Genomic DNA, 23,286 nt, shown 5'->3' with positions numbered 1-23,286 from the left:
CAACACATGCTCAAATAGCTTTTGAAAGAAATGCTGTGCCACTTAACCAATAAGCCACTTATTTTCTGACACAAGAGCAATCATTTGCTTTAGGGCCTTAAAGGAGAAGGAAAGGTCTTTTTAGTTGGGGGTGAGAAAAGTTAGGTTCCCCCAAGTGATCGCATGTACTTACCTTAAACCCCGGGCTGATGCACCTATTAGAAGAAAACTGCACGGCCCGGGATTCTTCCAGCGAGCATATGGAGCGATCGTCTTCTGGCTTCTTCTTTTTTCTTGCACATGCCCAGTAAAGTGAAAAGCCAAACTTTAACAAAAAAGCGACTATTTCATTCTACTGCGCATGCATCTGCCCTTGGAAATTTGAAGAAAGAAGAAGCTGGAAGAGGATCGCTCCGTGGTGCTCACTAGAAGAATCCCGGGGCTGTTTCAGTTTTTGCCTAATAGGTGCACTGGCCAGGGGCTTTCAGGTAAGTAGATATAATCACTTGGGCATGCCTAACGTTTGCCCCCCCCCAAGTAAAAATGCCTTTCCTTCTCCTTTAATCATTGGTGTACAGGTATGGAACCTGTTGTCCAGAATTCTCTGGACCTGGGGTTTTCCGAAAAAGGTAATTTGGATCTGTATCCCTTTAAGAGATACTGTCATGGGAAAAAATGTTTTTTTTTCAAAACGCACCAGTTAAAAGTGCTGCTCCAGCAGAATTCTGCACTGAAATCCATTTCTCAAAAGAGCAAACAGATTGTTATATTTAATTTTGAAATCCGACATGGGGCTAGACATATTGTCAGTTTCCCAGCTGCCCCAAGCCACGTGACTTGTACTCTGATATACTTCAGTCATTCTTTATTGCTGTATTGTAGTAGTTAGAGGGATATCACCCTCTTCCCTCCCTCAGCAGCCTAACAACAGAACAATGGGAAGGTAACCAGATAACAGCTCCCTAACACAAGATAACAGCTGCCTGGTAGATCTGAGAACAGCACTCAATAGTAAAATCCAGGTCCCACTGGGACATATTCAGTTACATTGAGTAGGAGAAACAACAGCCTGCCAGAAAGCAGTTCCATCCTAAAGTGCTGGCTCTTTCTGAAAGCACATGATCAGGCAAAATGACCCGAGATCGCGCCTACACACCAGTATTACAATTGAAAAAAATACACTTGCTGGTTCAGGAATTACATTTTATCTTAGAGTGAATTATTTACAGTGTAAACAGTGTAATTTAGAAATAAAAAATACATCCTAAAAATCATGACAGAATCCCTTTGTCTACTAGAAAATTATGTAAACATTAAATAAACCCAATAGGCTGGTTCTGCTTCCAATAAGGATTCATTATATGTTAGTTTGGATCAAGAACAAGATACTGCTTTGTTACCAAGAAAAACAAAATTGTTTTTAAAAATTTGGATTATTTGGAAAAAATGGAGTCTATGGGAGTTGGTCTTTCTGTAATCCTGAGCTTTCTGGATAATGGGTTTCTGGATAAGGGATCCCATACCTGTACTGTGGAAAAAATATTTATTAGTGGTTATTTGACTGTTTCCATCACAGGGTGGCTTGGCTTTCATTCTGTGACTGAAGTTAACCTTTAAGCTCTATGTGTGGCTGGTGCTACACTATGGGACAAATGTATCAAAATTCTAATTTGAGGCAAAAAATTGTGAATTTGAGTATTTTTGAATTCAAGTTTTCTGAACTTTCTGAATTTTCAATATTTATTAATCAAAAATGTTGAAAATTCAGTGAGCTTCTATATAAGTTGAAGGGGTGGTTCATGCATTTTAATATGTTATTCAATGTCCAATTCTAATCAACTTCACAATGGGTCTTCATTTTTTTTATAGTTTTCGAATATTTTTTGCCGTTTTCTTCAGATCCTTTCCAGCATTCAAATGCGGGTCACTGCCATCTAACAAAAAATGCTGTGTAAGGTTACAAATTTATTGTTATTTGTGACATGTAACTTTAAACTCAAATGAAATGTTATTTCAGGAAGAAGCCAGTGACAATCTGGAAGCATTGGGTCTCACTCCAGAAGAGTGCAGAGTGCTAGAAAGAAAACTAAAGAAAGAACGCAAGAAAGAAGAAAAGAGGTTAAAAAGAGAGAGTGCTATACAGGAGAAGAAAGAGGAACCTCCAAAACCCACGGGATGTGAGCTGGCACTGCAGTACCTAAAAAGGTGAGAATATATATACGTGTGTGTGTGTGTGTGTATATATATATATATATATATATATATATATATATATATATATATATATATATATAACAATCCAAAGGAATCCGCACTCACAGGTCTTAAGTAAGTGCGGATTCCTTTTGATTGTTGTGGATGAAATTATTGTTTCTGCACCCAGGCATACGAAGATCGTTTTTCGTGAGTGCCGACACCATGGTGGTATATATATATATATATATATATATATATATATATATATATATATATAAAAAATAGGACTCAGAAGGGATCACTGGCTTGAAGTGATGAAAGGATAATGGCATATTCTCTGTTTTTAGGTAGCTGCATTTGTCATGTAATTTCAGTGCCAAATAGGGGCACTTTTTTTGCACTTGGCTGTAGTGATGTGCGGGATGACCCGAAGGTCAGGCAGGTTTGGGTCAAAAGCCACACAAACTTTGTGGGCACGTGCAAGCTAAAATTTAGCCTGCACCCTCCTCGTGCCTCACTTTCGACAGACACACTTATATCCTTTCGTGCCGGTGTACCCCACCCCCTTCCATGATGTCACAGTGGGGCGGGCAGGATAATATAGTGATAAGTGGTAATGAAATTATGATTCCTTTTCTCTTCCCTAGTGGCCATACAGTACATGGGCAGATTTAGGGTGCAGATTTGGCCCCTCCAGATCAAGTTGGCAGCTTACCCTCCCAGGTATAGGGACCTGACTGGCTCGCTCGGATGATATTTGGCTGAAAATAGGGCAGATATCAACCGGGCAGGTTTGAAAATCCTGTCTGGAGGAGTAGCCCAGAGCAGAAAAAAGATGGGGACAGGCCCAGACTGGCAATCTGTGGGTTCAGGCAAATGCCAGAGGGGCTGCTATAAGGTCCCATAGAAAGTCAGTATTTAGTGGGCTGTTTGGGCCTCTATGTGGGCTGATTGGGCCTCTGTGTACATGAAATGCCAGGGCCTATTTTAATTCTCGGCCCGGACCTGGATGGGGAGCTACTTGGGCATCTTCTGAGACACAGATCTTTACTGCTAAATGGCTGTGGTTGCCTTGAGCTGGTACAGAAGCACAAAACATAATGTGCATAATATGCTATTTCTTTAGTCTAAACTCCATTCTTTTTATACTTTTAACTACAACATTCTAACTAATCACGGTAAAGTCATGTACATCTATTATTCTCATATTAAAATGTAAATACTACGCTGGCTCTTGCCTTTGCACAGATGGGATCGATTGGGGCAGGTAGGATCCACCCCCTTCATTTAGCAATCAGGATAGTTTTAGTCAGAGAAGTCAGCAGATTTCTGCAAATATAAAACATCTGCAGAGGCAGAATTTGTTTTTACAAGCGTGAACATTGCAAAAAAAAAAGTAAAAGCTAGATCTGTATAAATTACAGAACACTCAGTAAAATAATGGGTTACTATTTAAAGAAAGAGCCCCACATTCCAGCGTGACAGATACTGCTTAAGTAAATACGAGGGCTGTTTGAATGCCTCCTGCCATGGAAGAGGAAATTAATGGCAGATTTCATGAGATGCACATACTTCCATAACTATAGCGGAGAGAGATCACAGAGAGATGGCAAAGCATGTTTCAAATCTGGCAAGCAGCTGGGATTCCTCGTGGTTCTTCTGAGGCCCGTCAGTTCACAGGACCATCTGTTTTGTGTTTGGCTGCACGATGGAAGTGGAGTTTTGGCTTTTTCCTGTCTGTCCGGTAAAACAAACACCGCAGGAACCGCAGATCAGGGGTAAATCAACTTGCATTATCTCTTCCCCCAACGCCACCTGGATCTTCATCTTTTTTGTAACCAACAACAGGGCAGTGACTTAATGAAGACCATCTTAGTAGAATCTATAAATGCACATTTGGTTTAGGGCTTTTAACTTCATAAACTAATGGGTATTTTAGTTGACAATCAGATATTGAAGGGTCTTACATCAAGTCTTGTTGGTGTCCACAACAAATCTTGAAGGACCTTTAAAGAACAACTATAGCTTTATATCTCTTTGGAGTCAGAGAGCTTTGAAATGCTCACCCAAAAACCTTTTTACTTAAAATTTTCACTTTAACAATGTATAGTCCTTGCATTGCAGCATGGTTTTGTTTGTCAGTATTATTTGTAATTCTAGCAAAATATGTCGGTATTCTTTATAGCTATTGAAATATCTGAAGGATTCTTTTTCGTTTACAGGTTTTAAATAACTTTCTAATGGGTGCAGTAGGAATCTTGTTCCCTGTTGAGTTGTTAGTCGAAGACTGAAAGCATGATGTCAGAAAAGTATTTTACCTCTGTTGTTCTTGCGTTTTTGACCATCGAATCCTGTAGTGTAATAATGTCCCTGCAAGAGACCAGCTTGGAGCATGAGCTATTACTAAAGCATGGCTTAAGGAAGCCAAAAATGCCATCAAGGGAATTTGGCCATGATATATACAGAGACATTTCAGTTATATCCAGCATAGATTGTGATCACATAATTTTTAGCCCATGGTTTGGGCTAAGGCCTCATACTGTCATGGATATGTAACCCATACATAATTATTTATTAATTACTGGCACACATTTCCCTTTAGGTTACAAGGATTATTTATACAGATGGCAAGAGAATGGCTCTTGTGGGAGGGTTTGTGCTTTTGCAGGTGCTGAGTGGGGCACCCCTCCTGTTGCTGTACTTTCATTGGGATGTGTTTCTCCAGTTCCAAACATTCTGTAACTGTGTGGAGTTAGGCACAGGCGTCCCCGATGTATAATGAAACTGGGATCATTGATTCTTCTTCAAATATAAATATTCTGAAGATGGAATCACATGTTTAGAGCTGAGTTTGCCATTGCCCCAGAATACAGTAAATGGGCCGTGGAGCCTCCTTCCTTGCCTCACTCTGGGCTCGGCTTGCATGGAAAGACATTAGCCTTGAAGGAAATCTGCACTCAGGGGGTCGTGTCTTGGTCAAAAATATAATGCGAGAGGCTGAAAGAGGCTTTCATCAAATTCATCTTCTTGACCAAGAGTAGACCTTTGCAAAGTATTGCCTTAGTTACAGGGCAGTCCATAGTGCAAGCTACATGATGTGGGGCACCCAGTGTCGGACTGGGGGAAAAAACCTGGTGAGCCCTGGCTCTTGTGGGCCCCGCGGCCCAGGTCCGTATCCACATATGCCACTTAATGCCGTGACCCCCTTTGTCAGAGGTCACGGCAAAAAAAAAAGTTTGTGCAGACTTTGTGCATGCGCACAGACGCGGCACATACTGGCGCGGCAGGGTTGGGGCCGGAGGGGGGCCCCTGGGGTAGTGGCCCCGGGCCCCCAGTCTGACCCTGGGGGCACCTATATTGAAGTCAGCTCCCTTCACTGGGCAGTAATATGTAGGTGACTTGGGACATGGCCAGCAGACCTGTATGTATTTATGGAGAAGGTCTTGGACACCTGTAATAATAAAACAGTAGTTTGTACTTGAGCCAAACTAAGATATAATTAATTCTTATTTGAAACAAAACCAGCCTATTGGATTAATTTCATTTTTACATGATTTTCTAGTAGACTTAAGGTATGAAGATAATTATATAAAGAATGATGCGATCCGCATCGGAGCTCACCCAGTAGCGCTGTGTTCTCCTGGTCGCAGCCCGTGCGAGACGCCGGCCACTTCCCGCCGGTATTCAGTGTAGAGCAGACAATATTCTCGTCACTATCGGCGCTGATCCAGGACACGGCACACAGACGACAGCATCAATGCAAAAGGTTGGCTTTATTTAAACACACACATGCGGTTGTGGATTACAGCGGTGGATATAGTCAGACAGCCTTGTATATCCACCGCTGTAATCCACAACCGCATGTGTGTGTTTAAATAAAACCAACCTTTTGCATTGATGCTGTCGTCTGTGTGCCGTGTCCTGGATCAGCGCCGATAGTGACGAGAATATTGTCTGCTCTTAAGGTATGAAGATCCAAATAATGGAAAGATCCATTCATAATCCGCAAAACCCCAGGTCCCGAACAGATCCCATACCTGTTTCAGCTGTCCAGCATGCACCCAGGATGTTCAGGACCTAGACATTTTTGGATAGGAAATCATCCCAAAATTTGGATCTCCATGCCTTAAATCCACTTTATACTTTTATTAAACCCAGTAGGATTGTTTTGCCTCCAATAAGGATTCATTATATCTAAGTTGGGAGCAAGTACAAGGTACTGTAAGGAAATAGTGAGGGGATTTGGTTACATTGTATTTATATAGTCAGGTCTGAATCGATTGCGATATTGTATTTCAGAAAAAATATGGTCTTTCCTGAGTCCTGTTAACAGAGTGAGTGTATTACCGGTGTCAGGGTTTGCCTTTCATGAGCGTTATAGAAAAAGAAAAATGTGGAATGTGCAACAGAATAGACAGCAACTAGATACAAAAGAATTTGCACACAGAATCAATATAAATGGGTGGATGATGGATATCCATTTTGCCCAATGTTTTAATTAAGCTTAGCTGTTTGTATGAACTCTCTGCACTACTGTTCTTTCACTCCCTCACATCTGCAGAGTCATTATGGCAAGAGGAAGGAATTATTTGCTTGCACTCTCCCTTCCAGTGCATGGAGGGTTAATAAGCCTTCTGTAATGAGCTATTGCTGGGGGGGCTAGTAAAAATGAAGCACCCAGGTCACTATGGCTGGGTGCTTTATTTTCACTAGCCCCCCCCCCCCAGATAAATGCAAGTTGAAAGCAATAAATATCAATACGTGCAATGCTTGTCTAATGATCTTGTAGGCAGTACCGTGTGTATTCTGTATTCTAGACTTTTCCTACAAGGCTCCTGACCTTGCTTTGGGTCCCAGCCAGAGTGCAAGCTCTGATTTCATATTGTGTGTGTGTATTTGGCCAAGCTGATCGCATCCCTTCCAGCTGTGAGAGAAAATGAATGCAGCGTGGAGTCATTGAATTCCCAAGAGGGAAAATGTGTAAAGAAAAGCCGAGAGTACAAACTAACAAGAAGATATTATGAATGAGTATGAATCTTGTCTAGCACCAGTGTGAGATGAGACTAACACATTCCTTCATTCATGTTAAACATGAGCTCCATGCTGCCCTGTGCCCTTTCACTCACCTTCTTCTCTCTCCACATTAACACATTTGTATCAGGGTAGGTGTAAAGTTAGTATATTTGACATTTCCTTATCTCGTCCTTCAGTCTCCATTTTTAACCTGATGATTATGGTTGTATTCAAAGATTAGATAATAGATTTTGCCAAAAATTGGTCAGTCTTTTCAACAGGAACTTTGGCAGGTATGATAATGCTTCAATCCAGCCGAACGATGAACCCAGTTCCCTAAGGGTCAGGGCACACAGGCAGATTCAGGGAGATTAGTCGCCCGGTGACAAATCTCCTCTTCTGCGGGGCGACTAATCTCCCTGAACTGCCTCCCCTGCACTTGGCGCAATTCGTTTTCCGAAGTCGCCTGAAGTTAACTTCAGGCAACTTTGGAAAATGAATCGCGCAGGCAGGGGAGGTAGTTCGGGGAGATTAGTCGCCCCAAGAAGAGGAGATTTGTCGCTGGGCGACTAATCTCCCTGAATCTGCCTGTGCCCTGACCCTTAGGGTAAAGGCACACAGGCAGATTCGGGGAGATTAGTCGCCTCTTCTTCGGGGCAACTAATCTCCCCGAACTACCTCCCCTTCTTTCCCGTCAGCTAAAATGTAAATCGCCCGCAGGATGGCACTCGGAGCGGTTTGTTTCCCGAAGTTTCCTCATCAGGCAACTTCGGGGGCGACTTTTGAAAACGGATCACTCCAAGTGCCATCCCACGGGCAATTTACCAGCAGGGGAGGCAGTTCGGGGAGATTAGTCGGGGAGATTTGTCTCGGGCGACTAATCTCCCCAAATCTGCATGTGTTCCCTGACCCTAAAGCCGGCCATAGATGTTGAGATTTTTAAAAGATCAGATCCTGATCATGAGACCACGATATTCTCAGAACGATCGTACGAATTTACCATCAACTAAAAGGACCAATTTGCCAGGAAAACAAAGGGGAGCTGCCTGCTTGTCCCTGCAAACATAGATAGATTGCACTGGGACCGACAAAGATTTTTTAACCTGGCCGATCAATTTCCTGACAGATGTCGGCCGAAAAATCGTAAGATGTACGATCGTTCGAATCCCACTAACCGCACGATAATTTCGAAGGATTGGTCGGGCTTCCCTAAAATCTTAAGGCTGCATAGCAGGCAACATTTTAAGATTTAAATCACTTTCAAAGTAATTTTTGTCTGATGAGAGACTGGAAGGAGAGTGACTGAATAGAAAGAGGAATAAAAATGCTCACTGATAATAAAATTGTGCAATAGTATTTTTTGAATGCTGGAAAGAAGAGGAAGGCCAATTATTCCAAAACTGTACAAAATAAAAAATGAAGACTAATTACAAAGCACCTAGGAATTGATCTATAACATAATTAAAGTTAAGTTAAAGCGGAACCACTCTTTTAATATTTGTTTTGGTGTGCTTTGTACTGGAACCCTCTTGTATTTCCCAGTGACCATTGCTGCACATTGGTATACACAAAAACTGTGCATGAATGGAAACTCATGGCCTCTCATATAAGCGCAAGCTATTTTACTACATTAGCCTTCCTTATTGTGCTTCTGAGTTACTTTCTGTGCCATCTCTCTTCTATAGCAGACATAAAAGCCATGCATGATGCGGGTGACGTTCTGCATTGCACATAATTATCCATTTCAGCCGTACAATAACTGGCTTTATGGAAAAAAATGTTTGCGAAACAGCTGGTCTGGAACTCATAAAAGAGACACATGTAGGGCTCTCGGAACAGCACTTAGGATATAGGTAGGCTTTTGTAAAGCTACTTTTCCAGACAATATGACACCGTTTAAAAGCTTTCCTTGGCAGCGCTGACGGAAAAGAACACAAAGGAAGAAGCAGCACAAGGCTATCAATGTCGCTTGTCACACAGACGGCCATAACCAAGAGCTTTATAAACAGGAGGATGTTTTATATAATGAACCTGTTACCCTTGGCATCTATTTGAGCACAAGCAATTTGCATTATAGATTCAATATATTCATTCAGTCTCAAGCAGCCGCACTCTGATCTGGAATAATTCAGCAAATGTGGGTACAGGGTAAAGTAATTTATAAAAATCTTCACACGGACTCGCACTCCAGTTTGTGGTAAATCAAATTATTTTTATTGTATGCATCTATACATCCGACGTTTCGGCCCCTATTAGGGCCTTTTACAAGGATATATATACCTGTGTATATATATATATATATCAGCTGTGAGTTAAAACCAACAATTAAATATATGTATATAGTTTTTCTTACGTAGAATAATAAGTGTACACTATAACTAATATGGTCAGTCTAAAGGCAGCAAAGGTACATGGGTCAATCCCATACAGTATCTGATTGTAGCCAATGATACAAGGGGCCATACACCATATAGACACCTTTTTTCTATTGCATTTGTTTGGTCCATCATCCTCTCTCCCCGACATCAATTTGCTTCTTTATCTGCAGAACCACCATTCACTGGCCAGTTTGGTGCCAGATGAAATTTTTAAAACCTGTCCAATTGGTAAGTCAACCCAGATATCGGTCGAACCTATTATCCAGAATACTGGGGACCTTCTGGAATTTGGATCATGGACATATCATAAATCTACTTATAATTAAACCCAATTCAATTATTTTGTCTCTAATAAGGATTAATTATATCTTAGTTGGGATCAACTTCAGGTATTGGATCTTTTATCCTGAAACCCGTTATCCAGAAAGCTCAGAGTTACAGAAAGGCTGTCTCCATTTTTTATCCAAATAATCAGATTTTTTTTAAAAATGATTTCCTTTTTTTCTGTAATAATAAAACAGTAGCTTGTACTTGATCCCAACTAAGATATAATTAATCCTTATTGGAAGCAAAACCAACCTATTGGGTTTATTTAATGTTTACATGATTTTCTAGTAGTCTTAAGGTATGACGATTCAAATTACGGAAATCTGTAAAACCCCAGGTCCCAAGCATTCTGGATAACGGGCCCCATAGCTGTACAAGGTACGTTTTTTATTATTTAAAGGAGAAGGAAAGCTACGGTGGCATTTTATTGCCAATAGATTAGCTGCAATAGTGCAAGCTAGAATGCTATATTTATTCTGTAGAATGCTTTACCATACCTGAGTAAAAAGCTCTAGAAACGCTCTGTTTGTTTAGGATAGCAGCTGCAGTATTAACATGGTGTGACATCACTTCCTGCCTGAGTCTCTCCCTGCTCTGGGCTCAGATTACAGTAGAGAAGGGAGGGGTGGGGGGAGAGGAGCAAACTGAGCATGCTCTTGCCCAGGGCAATGAGGTTTAAGCTGAAGGCAGGAAGTCTGATACAGAAGCCCATGAGTACACAATAGAAGGAAAGAAATGCAGTGTTTCTTTTGACAGGGGACTCAGAGCAACATTACTTTGGGGATTTACTGGTATATTTAGAAGGCTTACTTAGTTTTAACCTTTCCTTCTCCTTTAAGAGAAAATCCATTTTAGAAATCGAAGGAGTCTTCCTTCCTTTCTAGATAACGGGTTTCTGGATAACGAATCCCATACCTGTTTCAGCTGTCCAGCATACACCTACTAAAAACTGCACAAGACATTTTCATTTTCTTTAATGACATTGCAACGTGGTCAGGTTCTGTGTGTAGCAGGTGATTGACCAAAATGTCCAAGTGTTTAATTTGATTAGAGTGCTAATAATACTGTTTAATAATAATAAAAGTCCAGTTTTTATTCATCCATTGTGGGCTCATCAGGTTGCATGTTTTAAAAGAGCTACAAAATTACATACAGCAGAATGTTTGTACAAAGTCTTCTGATTAGGGAAGATTCTTATCTCATCATTTGAAACTGCTGAAAGAGATCAGTGCTGATCATCATGTGCTAGGAGCAACAGCCAGGGAGATCACGTTTTGCTATGAATGAGCATATCCAACATGCTGCAGCAAATCCTGTCTTTCTTCCTTTGAATAAAAGAGACATGAATCTGTATTTTTGAAATATTTCTCTGCAGCTGGTCGAAAAAACATGAAGAATGGAAGTTTCAGAAAACCAGGCAAACATGGCTTCTTCTGCACATGTATGATCCGGAAAAGGTTAGTTGTTCTTGTATATTTATATATAGGCATGTTTATGTTTATGAGGAAAAACATCCTGATTGCTTAGGGAAGGGCATCACATGGAATTCACACATATAAAATAGGGATGCACCGAATCCAGGATTTGCTTTGGGATTTGGGTAAATCAGAGCCTTTTTCAGCAGAATTTAAATTCAGCCAAATCCAAAAGCCTGGCCGAATAGAATCGAATCCTTAAAAAAAAGCGTAAGACTTGCCTCCAGCACGCCATCAGTTTCCGTGAACAAAGAGGATTTGGGTTCAGTTCAATATTCGGACGAATCTAGAGAAGCAGATTTGGGATTTCACAGCGTTTGTTGCATCCCTAATATAAAAACATATTTCTACCTTAGAATGACAGGTATTCCAGATGTGGATCTCAAGACCTGTTTGTATTTAAAACTTGCTAATCAGAAAGTTATTCCAAACTTTTGCAAATGCTGAAACGTATTAAGCAAATATTTTGGCAGCATTTATTTTTTAATATATGTCTGCATTTTATTGCATAATGGGGTCTTATGGGGGATGACCTTGGGTTATTATAAGCAGAGGCAAAAAAAATCCACTCCATTTGTAGTAATGCTTATGAAAGCTTTCAGATGTTTGCATTTAAACAACAGACAAGCACATTGTACCTGCTGGTTACTGTTGGGTTACTGGGAGGGGAGCACATTCTACACTTGTTATGGTATTACACATTATTTATGCTTAAGGGTAGTGTGGCGGCTTAGGAGTAACTGGAAGGAATGCGACAACTCGTAAAATTTATAAGTTGGAGCCGTCCCTACCTTAAAAGAAAAAAATGAACACCAATTGAAAAGTTGGTTAGAATTACCATTCTATAACATACTAAAAGTTAACCTGAAGGTGAACCACCCCTTTAATGTAACACTATGGGGGGCATGTGTAAGGCCTCTCTGACTAGTTGGAATGAAATATTTACAGAAAGAGCTGCCATATGGTTTTTTTAATACAAAGTTATCATTAGAGCAGGTAATAAAGGCGAATGTGTTAAAACAGCGCACACGCACTAAGCCCCATTTCTCAGAGAAGTGCCCAGTCATGTAACCCCTGCAGTGCCAAAGTCGTGTATATATAAATATATATATATATATATATATAGATATATATATATATAGATATACAGATATATATATATATATATATGTATATGTATGTGTGTATATATATATATATATATATATATATATATATATAACACTGCGGGACTATTAGCATGTTCGTGTGCTGGTATCTGGGACTGTTGCTGTTAATATGCTTTAGAGATCCGGTGCCTGGCAGTCTTTTCATGGAGGTAGAGTAAGGCTGGAGGTCAGGGTGTATGGTCCCCCCTGCTGCCGCTGCTGTTGCTGTTCGTGCCCCCTGCCTGACGCAGCCTCCAGACAGGAGATCACAAGCAGGAGCTGAAAATACATAGCCGATTGAAAACAGCGCGCCACCAGTGACATCACGCAGCGCACCCTATTGGCTGTTGGGAAGCAGCTGTCAGAGGTAAATCCCCGCCCACTTTTTCATCCTCTGCTGCCGTTTAGTGATATAATCTGTGCGGTGCTGTCGTGCTGAGCCTGTGGGGAGACTGAAGTCAGTCGGTCGCACCACAAGGACATTGCCCTTTCACTTTCCCCTCCTTCTGAACGGATTGGGCGGGGGAGCCTCACACACACACACAGAGGGGACAGGGTGCGGGAGCTTCCGGGGGCCCTGGCCCAATCGCACCCCCTGCTCCCTCGGTAGTTCCGCCACTGAATGTAACAATAAGTCAGCAATTTTATCAGATTGTGCTATCAGTCGTTTCACACAACGAAATCTGCATCTGTTTGGCCACCTTAAGGGCAGAGACAGACGAGAAGATTCGGGGAGATTTAGTTGCCCGGCGACAAATCGCCTCTTCTTCGGGCGACTAATCTCCCTGAACTTCCTCCCTGCTGACTAGAATCTAAATCGCCGACGGGATGGCACTTGGAATGCTTCACGAGGAAACTTCAGGTGACTTTGGAAAACGAATCGCTCAAATGAACAGCGTTTAGGGGACATGCCAGAGACCTGATTGGGGTTGGTGCATAGAAAGAGATTTTGGCAGATCCCCAAAAGCACTACAGAATGAATGCAACAAGGGTTGGTCTTCAACTTTCTTACCTGTGGGCCGATTTCAGATGAGTTGGAGAGTAAGGCAAGCGTAAAAAAATGTTTCTGGTGGCACAAAATAAGTGGAATGATTTGGTAACCTTTATGTGGGCTGGCAGCTACAAGAGGAACTTTTGAGCAGTAAACATGGTTTTTATGCAACCAAGACTTGCCTCCAAGCCTGGAGGCCACTGGGAGAAACATCCAAAGGGTTGCTGAGCCACATGTTGCTCATGAGTCACTATTTGGGGGTCAGTACAACAAGGTATGGTGGAGTATGTGGTTTAGAAGTATTTAGTATTGTCTCAGTACATTTCCAAAACTCTTCCTTTAACATCATCCAACTGGCAATTGACATGTAGATGAGTATAAATAACCTTCCATGTAGGCTCCGGGGTTTAAATTATTGCAATTGCCGGTTACTTCTGGCTGTTTTGTTTTTCATTAGCACAAGCTACCGTAACTCCCACACAGTGCAACAGATGTTCTCTGCAGCTGTCTCCCAATTAGTCCTGCGCCAGCAAATGGCTTCCCCGGCGCCACACCTGCTTTATATAACTATGGTGCCTCTTTCTTTATGGGGACTGTTTCTTCTTCTTTTACTCCTCAAACAATTGTTTTAGTCTCTTTCTCACTTGTCATACTCCAATCCTACTGCCGGTACCGGTGTTTTTCATAAATAATGCTTGATAATTCCTGACTTAAAGAACTTTCTCTCTTTCCAGCAACAACTAAGAAAAGTTTTATACAAGCTTAACGTAGCAGACACCAGTGTTATAAACACAACTATAGTTCTACCAACAGGTTATACTAGTGGAAGCCAACACGCTTGATATACAGTACACAACGGTGCCAACTGAGCAACTGCTCGTTTGTTCATTGACTGTTTTGATATATACATTGTTCAACCCACAGTCATCCAGCTTTTGTAAAGTTGTTGCCTGTGGGAGCTGCCAAAGTCAGTCTGTGTCTAGAATAAGAGGGAAAATGTTATTTAACACAGGAATAAATATGTGAATAATGGGCTAAATGCACGTGCCATTCATTGGTGTGAAGCATAAGGACACTCAATGACTTCCAGGAGTCTCTGATGATCACTAATACAGTAATGCAGCCAAGCTAGGGCTATGAGCAGATTATATACTAAAATAAATGGATATTAAGCCTGCAGTCTGCACTGATGCTGTTCAGCCCAGATATAAATATGCAATGTATTCACTTCTGTTCAGTTTTTTAACCTTTGAAATATAACCTATGTTTTATTCTCCACTGCAGTTGTAAGATATGAAAATTAAAAAATATAGACAATGTACCCATTTTTAATGTTTCTTTTTTTTCTGATTAAATTAGTTTATGACTGCTTTTATCTATCTGGTGTAACATTGGGAGTGCAGCTAATTCTCCCCTTCTATTACACTTGCCTGCCTCTAACATGAAGAGTCAACGGGTCTCCTGTAGACTGAAGGCACACGACTATCAGCCTTTCTTAGAGGAACCCCCACTCATTATGTTACTTTTGCACTTTAATCTAGGGAGCCTTTTCTGGAGCACATAGTGAAATGTCAGTCTATTGGTGAATACTTATCTTTATAATCTATGCCTTTTATATCACTCTAATTCTCTCCTTTATTCCTACCGTTTCCACAGGCCTGGATTTGTGGGAAGGCCACCAAGCCCGACCCTAGGGTGGCAGAATTTTAGGGGGCGGCATGCTGCCCAACCACACTCACATTGGTTCAAAAACACTGGGAGATACAATCATTTTATAAATTTCCCATGTGCCAATCCCCATTGCTCCGGTCCCGATGATTAAAATTTGCACGAATAAAGGTGAAGGGACAGGGGCGACGAATGGCAGTGGGCCTAGGGGCGTGCGCTATGTAAATCCGGCCCTGCGTTTCCCACAATATTTGCATTCTAGAAGACATTCAGCCTTTCTGGTATTACAACTACAGAACATTTTATAATGTTATACCTTCCCTGTAAAAGTGGAATAAAATAGTGTATTTTGTGTTGTCAGCCTGTATGTTTTAATGTTTAGTGTTCCATATGTAAAAGTACCTTTGACTGGCAGCCATGTCCCTTTTGTATGATCTACTACTAAAGAAACCACTTACATGTTTCCCAGTGTGGTGGGTCTTTTTGAAATGCCAGTTCTGGCAGGGAAGGTCTGATCTGGAACTTCAATGTATGCACAAAAAGAATCCTCAGAAAATTCATTCTCTTCATCCGAGTAGAATCGGGTCCATGATTTGAATTCCTCTGATAACTTTTCTCTCTTTTTCTTTTCCTCTGCCTTGATAGCCTGTCTATTATATTTTCTACCTTTCCTTGCCTACTTTTTGTCCCTTCTCTCATGGTCAGTGAAGGACAGGATTTGATGTTCCTCATTTTTGCAAGGAGTGGAGTCAGGTTCTGTTTTTCGTTTCTCCATTTTCCAAGTGTGTGCCTCATATACCTCTTCATCATTTACACCAGCATATAAGGCTCTGTATAAACCCACAAAGCCACTTTGGGTTTTTTTTTTCTCAATTTCTGCCTTGATAAGGCTTTTCTTATTTTTTCTATCTTTTTGGAATTTGCCTCATTTAGGCAAATAGTGGAGGGTTTTTCTTCTACTTCCCCCTTAGTGGTCTCTTTCTTATTTCTTTTCTCTTTCCTTGCCACCTTGTTGGTCTTTTTCAAGCAGTTAGTTGGTGGGTTGCTTTCATGTTCCTTCCTTTGTGCAGGCGATGGAGACAGGTTCAGCTTTGTGTTCCTCCTTTTGGCACATTGCTTCCCCCTTGCTCTGCTTTGCAAGAAATGTTTGGCTCATGTATTTCTTCCTTTTTTTTCAGTGCTGCAGGATTCTGTTTTTTCTTCTAGTTCCACCATTTTGGTCTTTTCCTCCTTTTTTGAGGCCTTGACTTTTTCATTTGTGCATTGTTGTGGTTTTTTTTGTCTGATTTCAATTCAGTGGTCTTGGAAATTCCCCTCTTAAAGAAATGAAACTTTGTAAAACATCCAGATTGGACTTGTGTCTCACTTTCATCTTTGCTTTCTGCACAGCATACAGTTGATCTGTTATCTTTTGAAGAGTGTTTAGTTCTATTTCTGATATTACATATGTTGGTAAAAGGTTCCCAGTTGTACTTTGAGGAGCAAGATTTACAAATGTTTTGTTATAGGTGCTATCAAGCTCTCTCCTATTCATATCACAGTCCAATTCTCTTATTCAAATCAATGCATGGTTGCTAGGGTTATTTGGACTCTAGCAACCAGACAGCTAAAACTGCAAACTGGAGAGTTGCATAATATAAAGGTGAATAACCCAAAAATCAGAAATAATTAAAAAAAAAATATATGAAAAACAACTGCAAACTGCATCAGAATATCCCTCTCTGCATCGTACCAAAAGACTGCATTAGGGATTACAAGTTAAATTACGTAAATCTTTTGTATCACAACAATGCGACCCTTTTATAGGAATTATTGTTCCTATTAATACATCACATATTCATTAAGACTTAATCCACTGCAAAGTCCACGGGGATATACCTAAAAACACCTTTGCTAAGCATTAATGCAATAAATAGCACCACACAAGTTCCACCTCTTCTTCACAGAAAATAGTGGGGAATAAGTCCCTCACATCCAAAAAGTTGAGCCACAATTCTCCTCTCGGTGCTGTGATGTCATTAATTTTATTTATAATAAGGTGTCTTCCTTTAATTAAACAAGGTGTTAAAGCAGGTAAGAAAAATCTAAATTTATGGAAAAAAACCCAATGTTTGCAACAACAACTGTGCTTTTATCCTTGAGAAAGGGCACAGTTGTTCTAAACGTTGGATTTTTGTTCAGTAAATTTAGATATTTAGTATTTCCATTGAGTGCGGTACAGGTATTGGATCAGTTATCCGGAAACCCGTTATTCAGAAAGTAATCCAATTTTTTTCTTTTTCTCTGTAATAATTAAACAGTACCTTGTATATAAACCAAGCTAAGATATAATTAATCCTTATTGGAAGCAAAATCAGTCTATTGGGTTTATTTAATATTTACATGATTTTATATTGGATTTAAGGTATGCAGATCCAAATTACGGACAGATCCATTATCCGGAATGCCCCAAGCATTCTGGATAAAAAGTCCCATACCTGTACTATGTTATTATATAGTGAATAAAGTACCCCCTGTTGTAAAATATAAGGATATTATAAGTCACCGAGGAGTTCCGTGACCATATAAAAGCACTGAAGGATAAAGTGAATAAAGTACCCCCTGTTGTAAAATATAAGGATATTATAAGTCACCGAGGAGTTCCGTGACCATATAAAAGCACTGAAGGATAAGGATATCATTTACAAGATATTCAAGGTTTTTGTGTATTATATATATATCTATACACACATACAACCATATATATATATATATATATATATATATATATATATATATATATATATATATATATATATATATATATATATATAAACAGATTAGCACCCCAAAGTTAGGAGCTTTGTATGTAATTTAAGGATGACATCTATATAAAAGCCTGTACTGAGCCCACCAACACTAAACTGCAACCTATCAGTAGGAGTGACTCCAGTATTTGAAGTTTATAAGGGAAAAACTGTTTTTGTACTATATGAGTTACTATACACCTTTGAATTATATTAGTTCCATGAGACTGTAGATCATCATCTCAGTATTCACTTTTTGCACCAATCATTAAAGGGCCAGTATCAGCAGCCATACCCTGTGCCGTCTTCTTAATGACTGATTCCTTCATGGCAAAAGGGTCCGTCACAAGGGGAAGTAAACATCATCAACTGTTTCTTTGTCATTTTTATCTACCCATTTGCCATTTAACTGCCATAGTAACCTTTGTTGTTATTACAGAATGAAGAGGATTTACTAACTAACTAACTAACTAACTAACTAATGTATGTCCTTCATGTTGCACCTAAACCACTAGACCCTGTGTTTGTCAGTAACAATAACTCTGGCCTTAGACACCAGCAATTAGAATAATGTGCCTTGGAATGCTGTATTAGAATGTATATTATAGTATTTTCCTCCACTTGTATCCAGGCATACATTTATGTGTGTGACAAAAGCATCATTGCCAGCTAAGCTTTCAGTTCCCATTGCTTATTATTATTATTAGGGCCCTGGTGTGGAAAATGCATGTTCAGCCTGCACAGAATACTGTTTTATGGGAAGATGTCCATGGGAAAAGTATAATTACTGGGTTATCAAGGTACATTTCAGACTATTTATTCTTAATGAGAAGTTTGCCTGAAAAAGAACATTTCTTTCTTGAGACAAGCTATATGGCAGTTCCAGTATAGTACAGTTGCGTAGCAGTGTATACTCTATTTTACTATGCAGAAAGGAAGACATTATGTGATAGAAAGGTACAGCTTTACTTGACCCTGTCATTCCAAGAGCCAGTGGCATAACTAGACACATCTAGGGGCCCTGGTGCAGAAATTTGGAACTGCCCCGCCCCTCACACGCATGTGCCACTGATTACAACACTTACTGAACTAATGTCACAGGACTGAGTTTAAAACATTATTTTTACCTACTGAAACTGGTATGCTTTTTAAGGGCAAAGTGCTGTACAACTATAAAATCATGGAAGCAGGGACAACATTGGTCGGCTTGGGACATCTTTGGAGGTGTGCAATCTCATGTATAATGTATAATACCCACAGAACTCACAGCAGGATGGTACAGTGACAATCTCATGTATAATACCCCCAGAACTTATAACACGCTGTGGCAATTTCATGTATCAGAGCAATAATTTTAGTGCCCCATTAAACTATTTGAACAAGGTTTTTTTTTATGAAACTGTTCATCTATAGTTACATCTCTGGTAACATCAACATTTGTTAAAAAAAATTTTTTTGTATATAATGACAAAAAAAGACTAAGACATATTTGACTTTAAAATCGCAAACTCCGCTTGTGCTTCTCTTCAGAAAAGGCAAAAGGACGACGATCCAGCGTGTGGTGCTCCATTTCTCCTCCCTGCCTTCTAGGAGATCGGTAGGGAAGAGAAATCGAGCGCCGCGCGATGGATCGTCGCCCTGTCGCCTTTTCAGAAGAGAAGCACAAGCGGAGTTTCGGTAAGTTATTTCTTAATAAAGACTTTGCAATTTTAAAGTAAAAAATGTCTTGGTGTTTTTTTTTTCCGTTATATACAAACACATTTTTAAAAAACATTTTTTGATGTTATTGGATCCTTATAAGTGATAGACCCCTGAACAAATGGGAAGCAAACAGCAAGTTGGTGGGGCAGTGTCAATTTGGGATTAACCGGGCGATATAGTTAAATTTGGTGGGGGAGGTGGAAGGGACTGTTGAAGGGAAAGTGGCCAGGGTGACAGGGAATTCATTTATATTGAGAAAGGTTCATTGAGAGACAGGAGTTTGGGAACAGAGACAGTGGCTGATTTAGAGAAATGTGGCAGAAGCAGCAAATCACTTATAAAACATACTGAAAATAGAGGCTTAATCGAGAGCATTTCAATAATAGATGTCCACTTGTATTTACACAGCCATTTTGCTATAGAAAATATAGAGGCTGTTTATTCTACACAAGGTATCCTGCTACTTACTACCCTCCTTCTCTCGTGTTGAAAAAAGACATCCATATACACACCCCTCTATACTTTCACATAAATTCTATATACCCATATACCCAACTGGCAGATGGGTAGTTAATAAAAAAAAAAAAAAGTTGAACTCGATGGACATGTCTTTTTACAACCTTACTTACTATGTTACTATATCTATACTAACTATAAAGTTTAGTATCACAATAGCCTTTGATATTATGTCTGTCCAAGAAATCATCCAAACCACTCTTAGGGTCAGGGCACACAGGCAGATTCGGGAAGATTAGTTGTCCGGCGACAAATCTCCTTTTTTTTTCAGGTTGACTAATCTCCCCGAACTGCCTTCCCGCCGGAGATTTGCATTTTTGCCGGCAGGAAGGCAGGGGAGGCAGTTCAGGGAGATAAGTCACCATGAAGAAGAGATTTGTCGCCGGGCAACTAATCTCCCCGAATCTGCCTGTGTCCCCTGACCCTTAAAGGCATTAACAGAATGAGCCATCACAACATCAGCTGCACTGATAAGGCAGACAGACAGGGCAGATGGAACAAACCAATTTTCCTGCAGGTAAAGGCTTTCCTTCCAGAGGATGAAATGATCTGCTGATCATATATTTAACAGGCTTCCTAAACTAAACCCAGAAGCTTTGTATTTTCTACAGTTTTAAAATGAGGCAAATACTCGAACATCATCATTACTCCCTAGCAGTGTTCCACTTGTCTTGATAGGGTGACTCAGAAAGGGGGTGGTTCTACACCTGAGAGTCAAGCAGGGATTGGACAAAGAAACTCCCCAGTGCCTGTGCTACTCTAAAATAAAGGACAGTTCTTCCTTCATTTTACTACAGGTATATCACCTGTTTTCCAGAATGCTCAGGGCCTGGGGTTTTTCTCGGGTAACAGATCTTTGTTATTTGGATCTTCATACCTTAAGTCTATTAGAAAGTCATTTAAACATTAAATAAACCCAATAGGCTGGTTTTGCTTCCAATAAGTATTAATTATTTCTTAGTTGGGATCAAGTACAAGCTATTTTTTTATTATTACAGAGAAAAAGGAAATCATTTTTAAAAATTTGGATTATTTGGATAAAATGGAGTCTATGGGTGGTAGCCTTTCCGTAATTCGGAGCTTTCCAGATAATGGATCTGATACCTGTACTACGACTTACTTCCCCTCCAGGGATGCGGGCCCCATCGGGGTTGCAGGGGCCACGGACCCTGGTGCAGTTGCACCCATAATAAACTACCCCCTTGTAGTTACACCACTACCAGGAACTCAGCAATTAATCAGTAGTACTGTACTTTGATTATTCATAGAAATAATAAGCTTCAGTCCATGTCTGGATATTTCTTAAGGTAAGTGCAAGTGTGCAAATCACTGTATATAAGCACCACCCACAGTGACTTAAACTATTCTTTATGTGTAATGTTATAAATAATATATGTCAGTGAGTCCAGGAGGAATAACTGTGTATCTACATAATGTATATATTACTGCACAGCCAGCTCTGCCCTTTGCTCCAGCTTCTCCATCATGTCGCTTCTTTCTTTCAGATACCTGACAAATATTTCAAGATCCTCTTGGACTACATAGCTGGGCTGCAAGGCAGGGCCCGGGACACCACTGTGCAGAAAGCCGAGGCATTAATGAAGCAGTATGACAGCTCCGATGACACTAAAGAGGAAGATCTTGTTGCAAAGATGGCCAGGATCAGAGACGTCCTGCAGATCTTGTCATAGGATTCCATATAGTACATTGCACAGCAGGAACTATAGGCCTGGAGTGTGCATATGGTTTGTGCTAGTGTTTAAAGGGATACTGTCATTGGAAAAAATGTTTTTTTCAAAACACATCAGTTAATAGTGCTGATCCAGCATAGTTCTGCACTGAAATCCATTTCTCAAAAGAGCAAAGAGATTTTTTTATATTTAATTTTGAAATCTGACATGGGGCTAGACATCAGTTAACCCCCCAGTCATTACCCAGTCATTGCTGCTGTACTGCAAGTTAGAGTGATATCACCCCTCCCCCCCCCCCCCCCGCAGCCCATCAGCAAAATGAGAAGGTAACCAGATAAAAGCTCCCTAAGACAAGAAAACAGCTGCCTGGTAGATCTAAGAACAACACTCAATAGTAAAATCCAATTCCCACTGCGACACATTCAGTTACATTGAGTAGGAGAAATAAAACCTGCCAGAAAGCAGTTCCATCCTAAAGTGCTGGCTCTTTCTGAAAGCACATGACCAGGCAAAATGACCTGAGATGGCTGATGGAATTTAAAGCCAATCTGAGCATCACAGTATTCATATCTAAATAGCAAATGCAAATTCGGGGGGGGGGGGCATAGCAGCAAAATAGTCACATGCTGCTCTATATAGAACTTCATGTGTTTCTCACGTTTAGCTCATATGAGCATATGTAATAAACATGGACACAGACCATTCATCATCCTCACTGACATTTTATTACTGGGATTATTTTATCATTCATGTGTCTCCTCTTATTGGAATGGAACATTCCCCTCACTCTGTGCAATGCTATGGGTTCCGTGGATCATTGTTTTTTTACAGTGTAACATTTTACCAATAAATATATTTTTAGCACAAGAATATGATGTGCAATTTCATGTTTGGTTTTTCACTCGTTTTGTTTATAATGGACAGCTTTGTGTAGTTGCAGATTATTTGTGTGAAGGATTTTACCTGCCTGTATATGGGGTATTGAATAGGGTCAAAGGAAGAAGAAGAAGAATTCATTCTCTTATTCATTTCCAATGTAATGCAGACTCTTATATTCTGAAAAAGTTTGCAACTGAAACTTTGTTTTTTGTTTTTTTAATTATTTAGCATTATGTTCAGCATCTCTCCATTACTAGGGTCCAATTTACATTAGCAACTAGGGAGTAGACAATTTAGTCACTGGACAATTTGATCCTGCTTTGCCTCTTGTTCCCCCAGGCACTGGGGGAGACTTGCCAGAATCCCTTCAGTTGTAGAAGGAGAAGTGGCTGCTCCAGCATTATGGCCCAGCGTAATGTAATGCAGGGTGTCCCAAAACCCAGAACTAGTCGTGGTCACAGGCTGGGTCAAAACCAAGAGTATCGTGGTACAGAAACAGGATCCAAGATAGTTAGAGACAGCCAGCAAACTAGGAATG

At 40.2% G+C, this 23,286-nt stretch overlaps 1 protein-coding gene across 2 annotated transcripts in view; it reads left to right on the top strand.

Annotated features, from left to right (window-relative positions):
- Positions 1-22,739, top strand: part of c7orf50.S (chromosome 7 open reading frame 50 S homeolog) — a 178,755-nt gene extending 156,016 nt beyond the window's left edge. For both annotated transcript variants that reach the window (XM_018239148.2, XM_018239149.2), the window contains exons 4-6: positions 1,997-2,184; positions 11,269-11,350; positions 21,684-22,739. In XM_018239148.2, the coding sequence (XP_018094637.1) occupies positions 1,997-2,184; positions 11,269-11,350; positions 21,684-21,869 (456 nt within the window). In that variant the 3' untranslated portion in view covers positions 21,870-22,739. The remainder of the gene's footprint in view (positions 1-1,996; positions 2,185-11,268; positions 11,351-21,683) is intronic.
- Positions 22,740-23,286: the final 547 nt, after the last annotated feature.

The sequence above is a fragment of the Xenopus laevis genome, chromosome 9_10S, assembly GCF_017654675.1.
Source record: "Xenopus laevis strain J_2021 chromosome 9_10S, Xenopus_laevis_v10.1, whole genome shotgun sequence".
Taxonomy (NCBI): domain Eukaryota; kingdom Metazoa; phylum Chordata; class Amphibia; order Anura; family Pipidae; genus Xenopus; species Xenopus laevis.
This window is presented reverse-complemented; position numbering and strand designations above follow the sequence as displayed.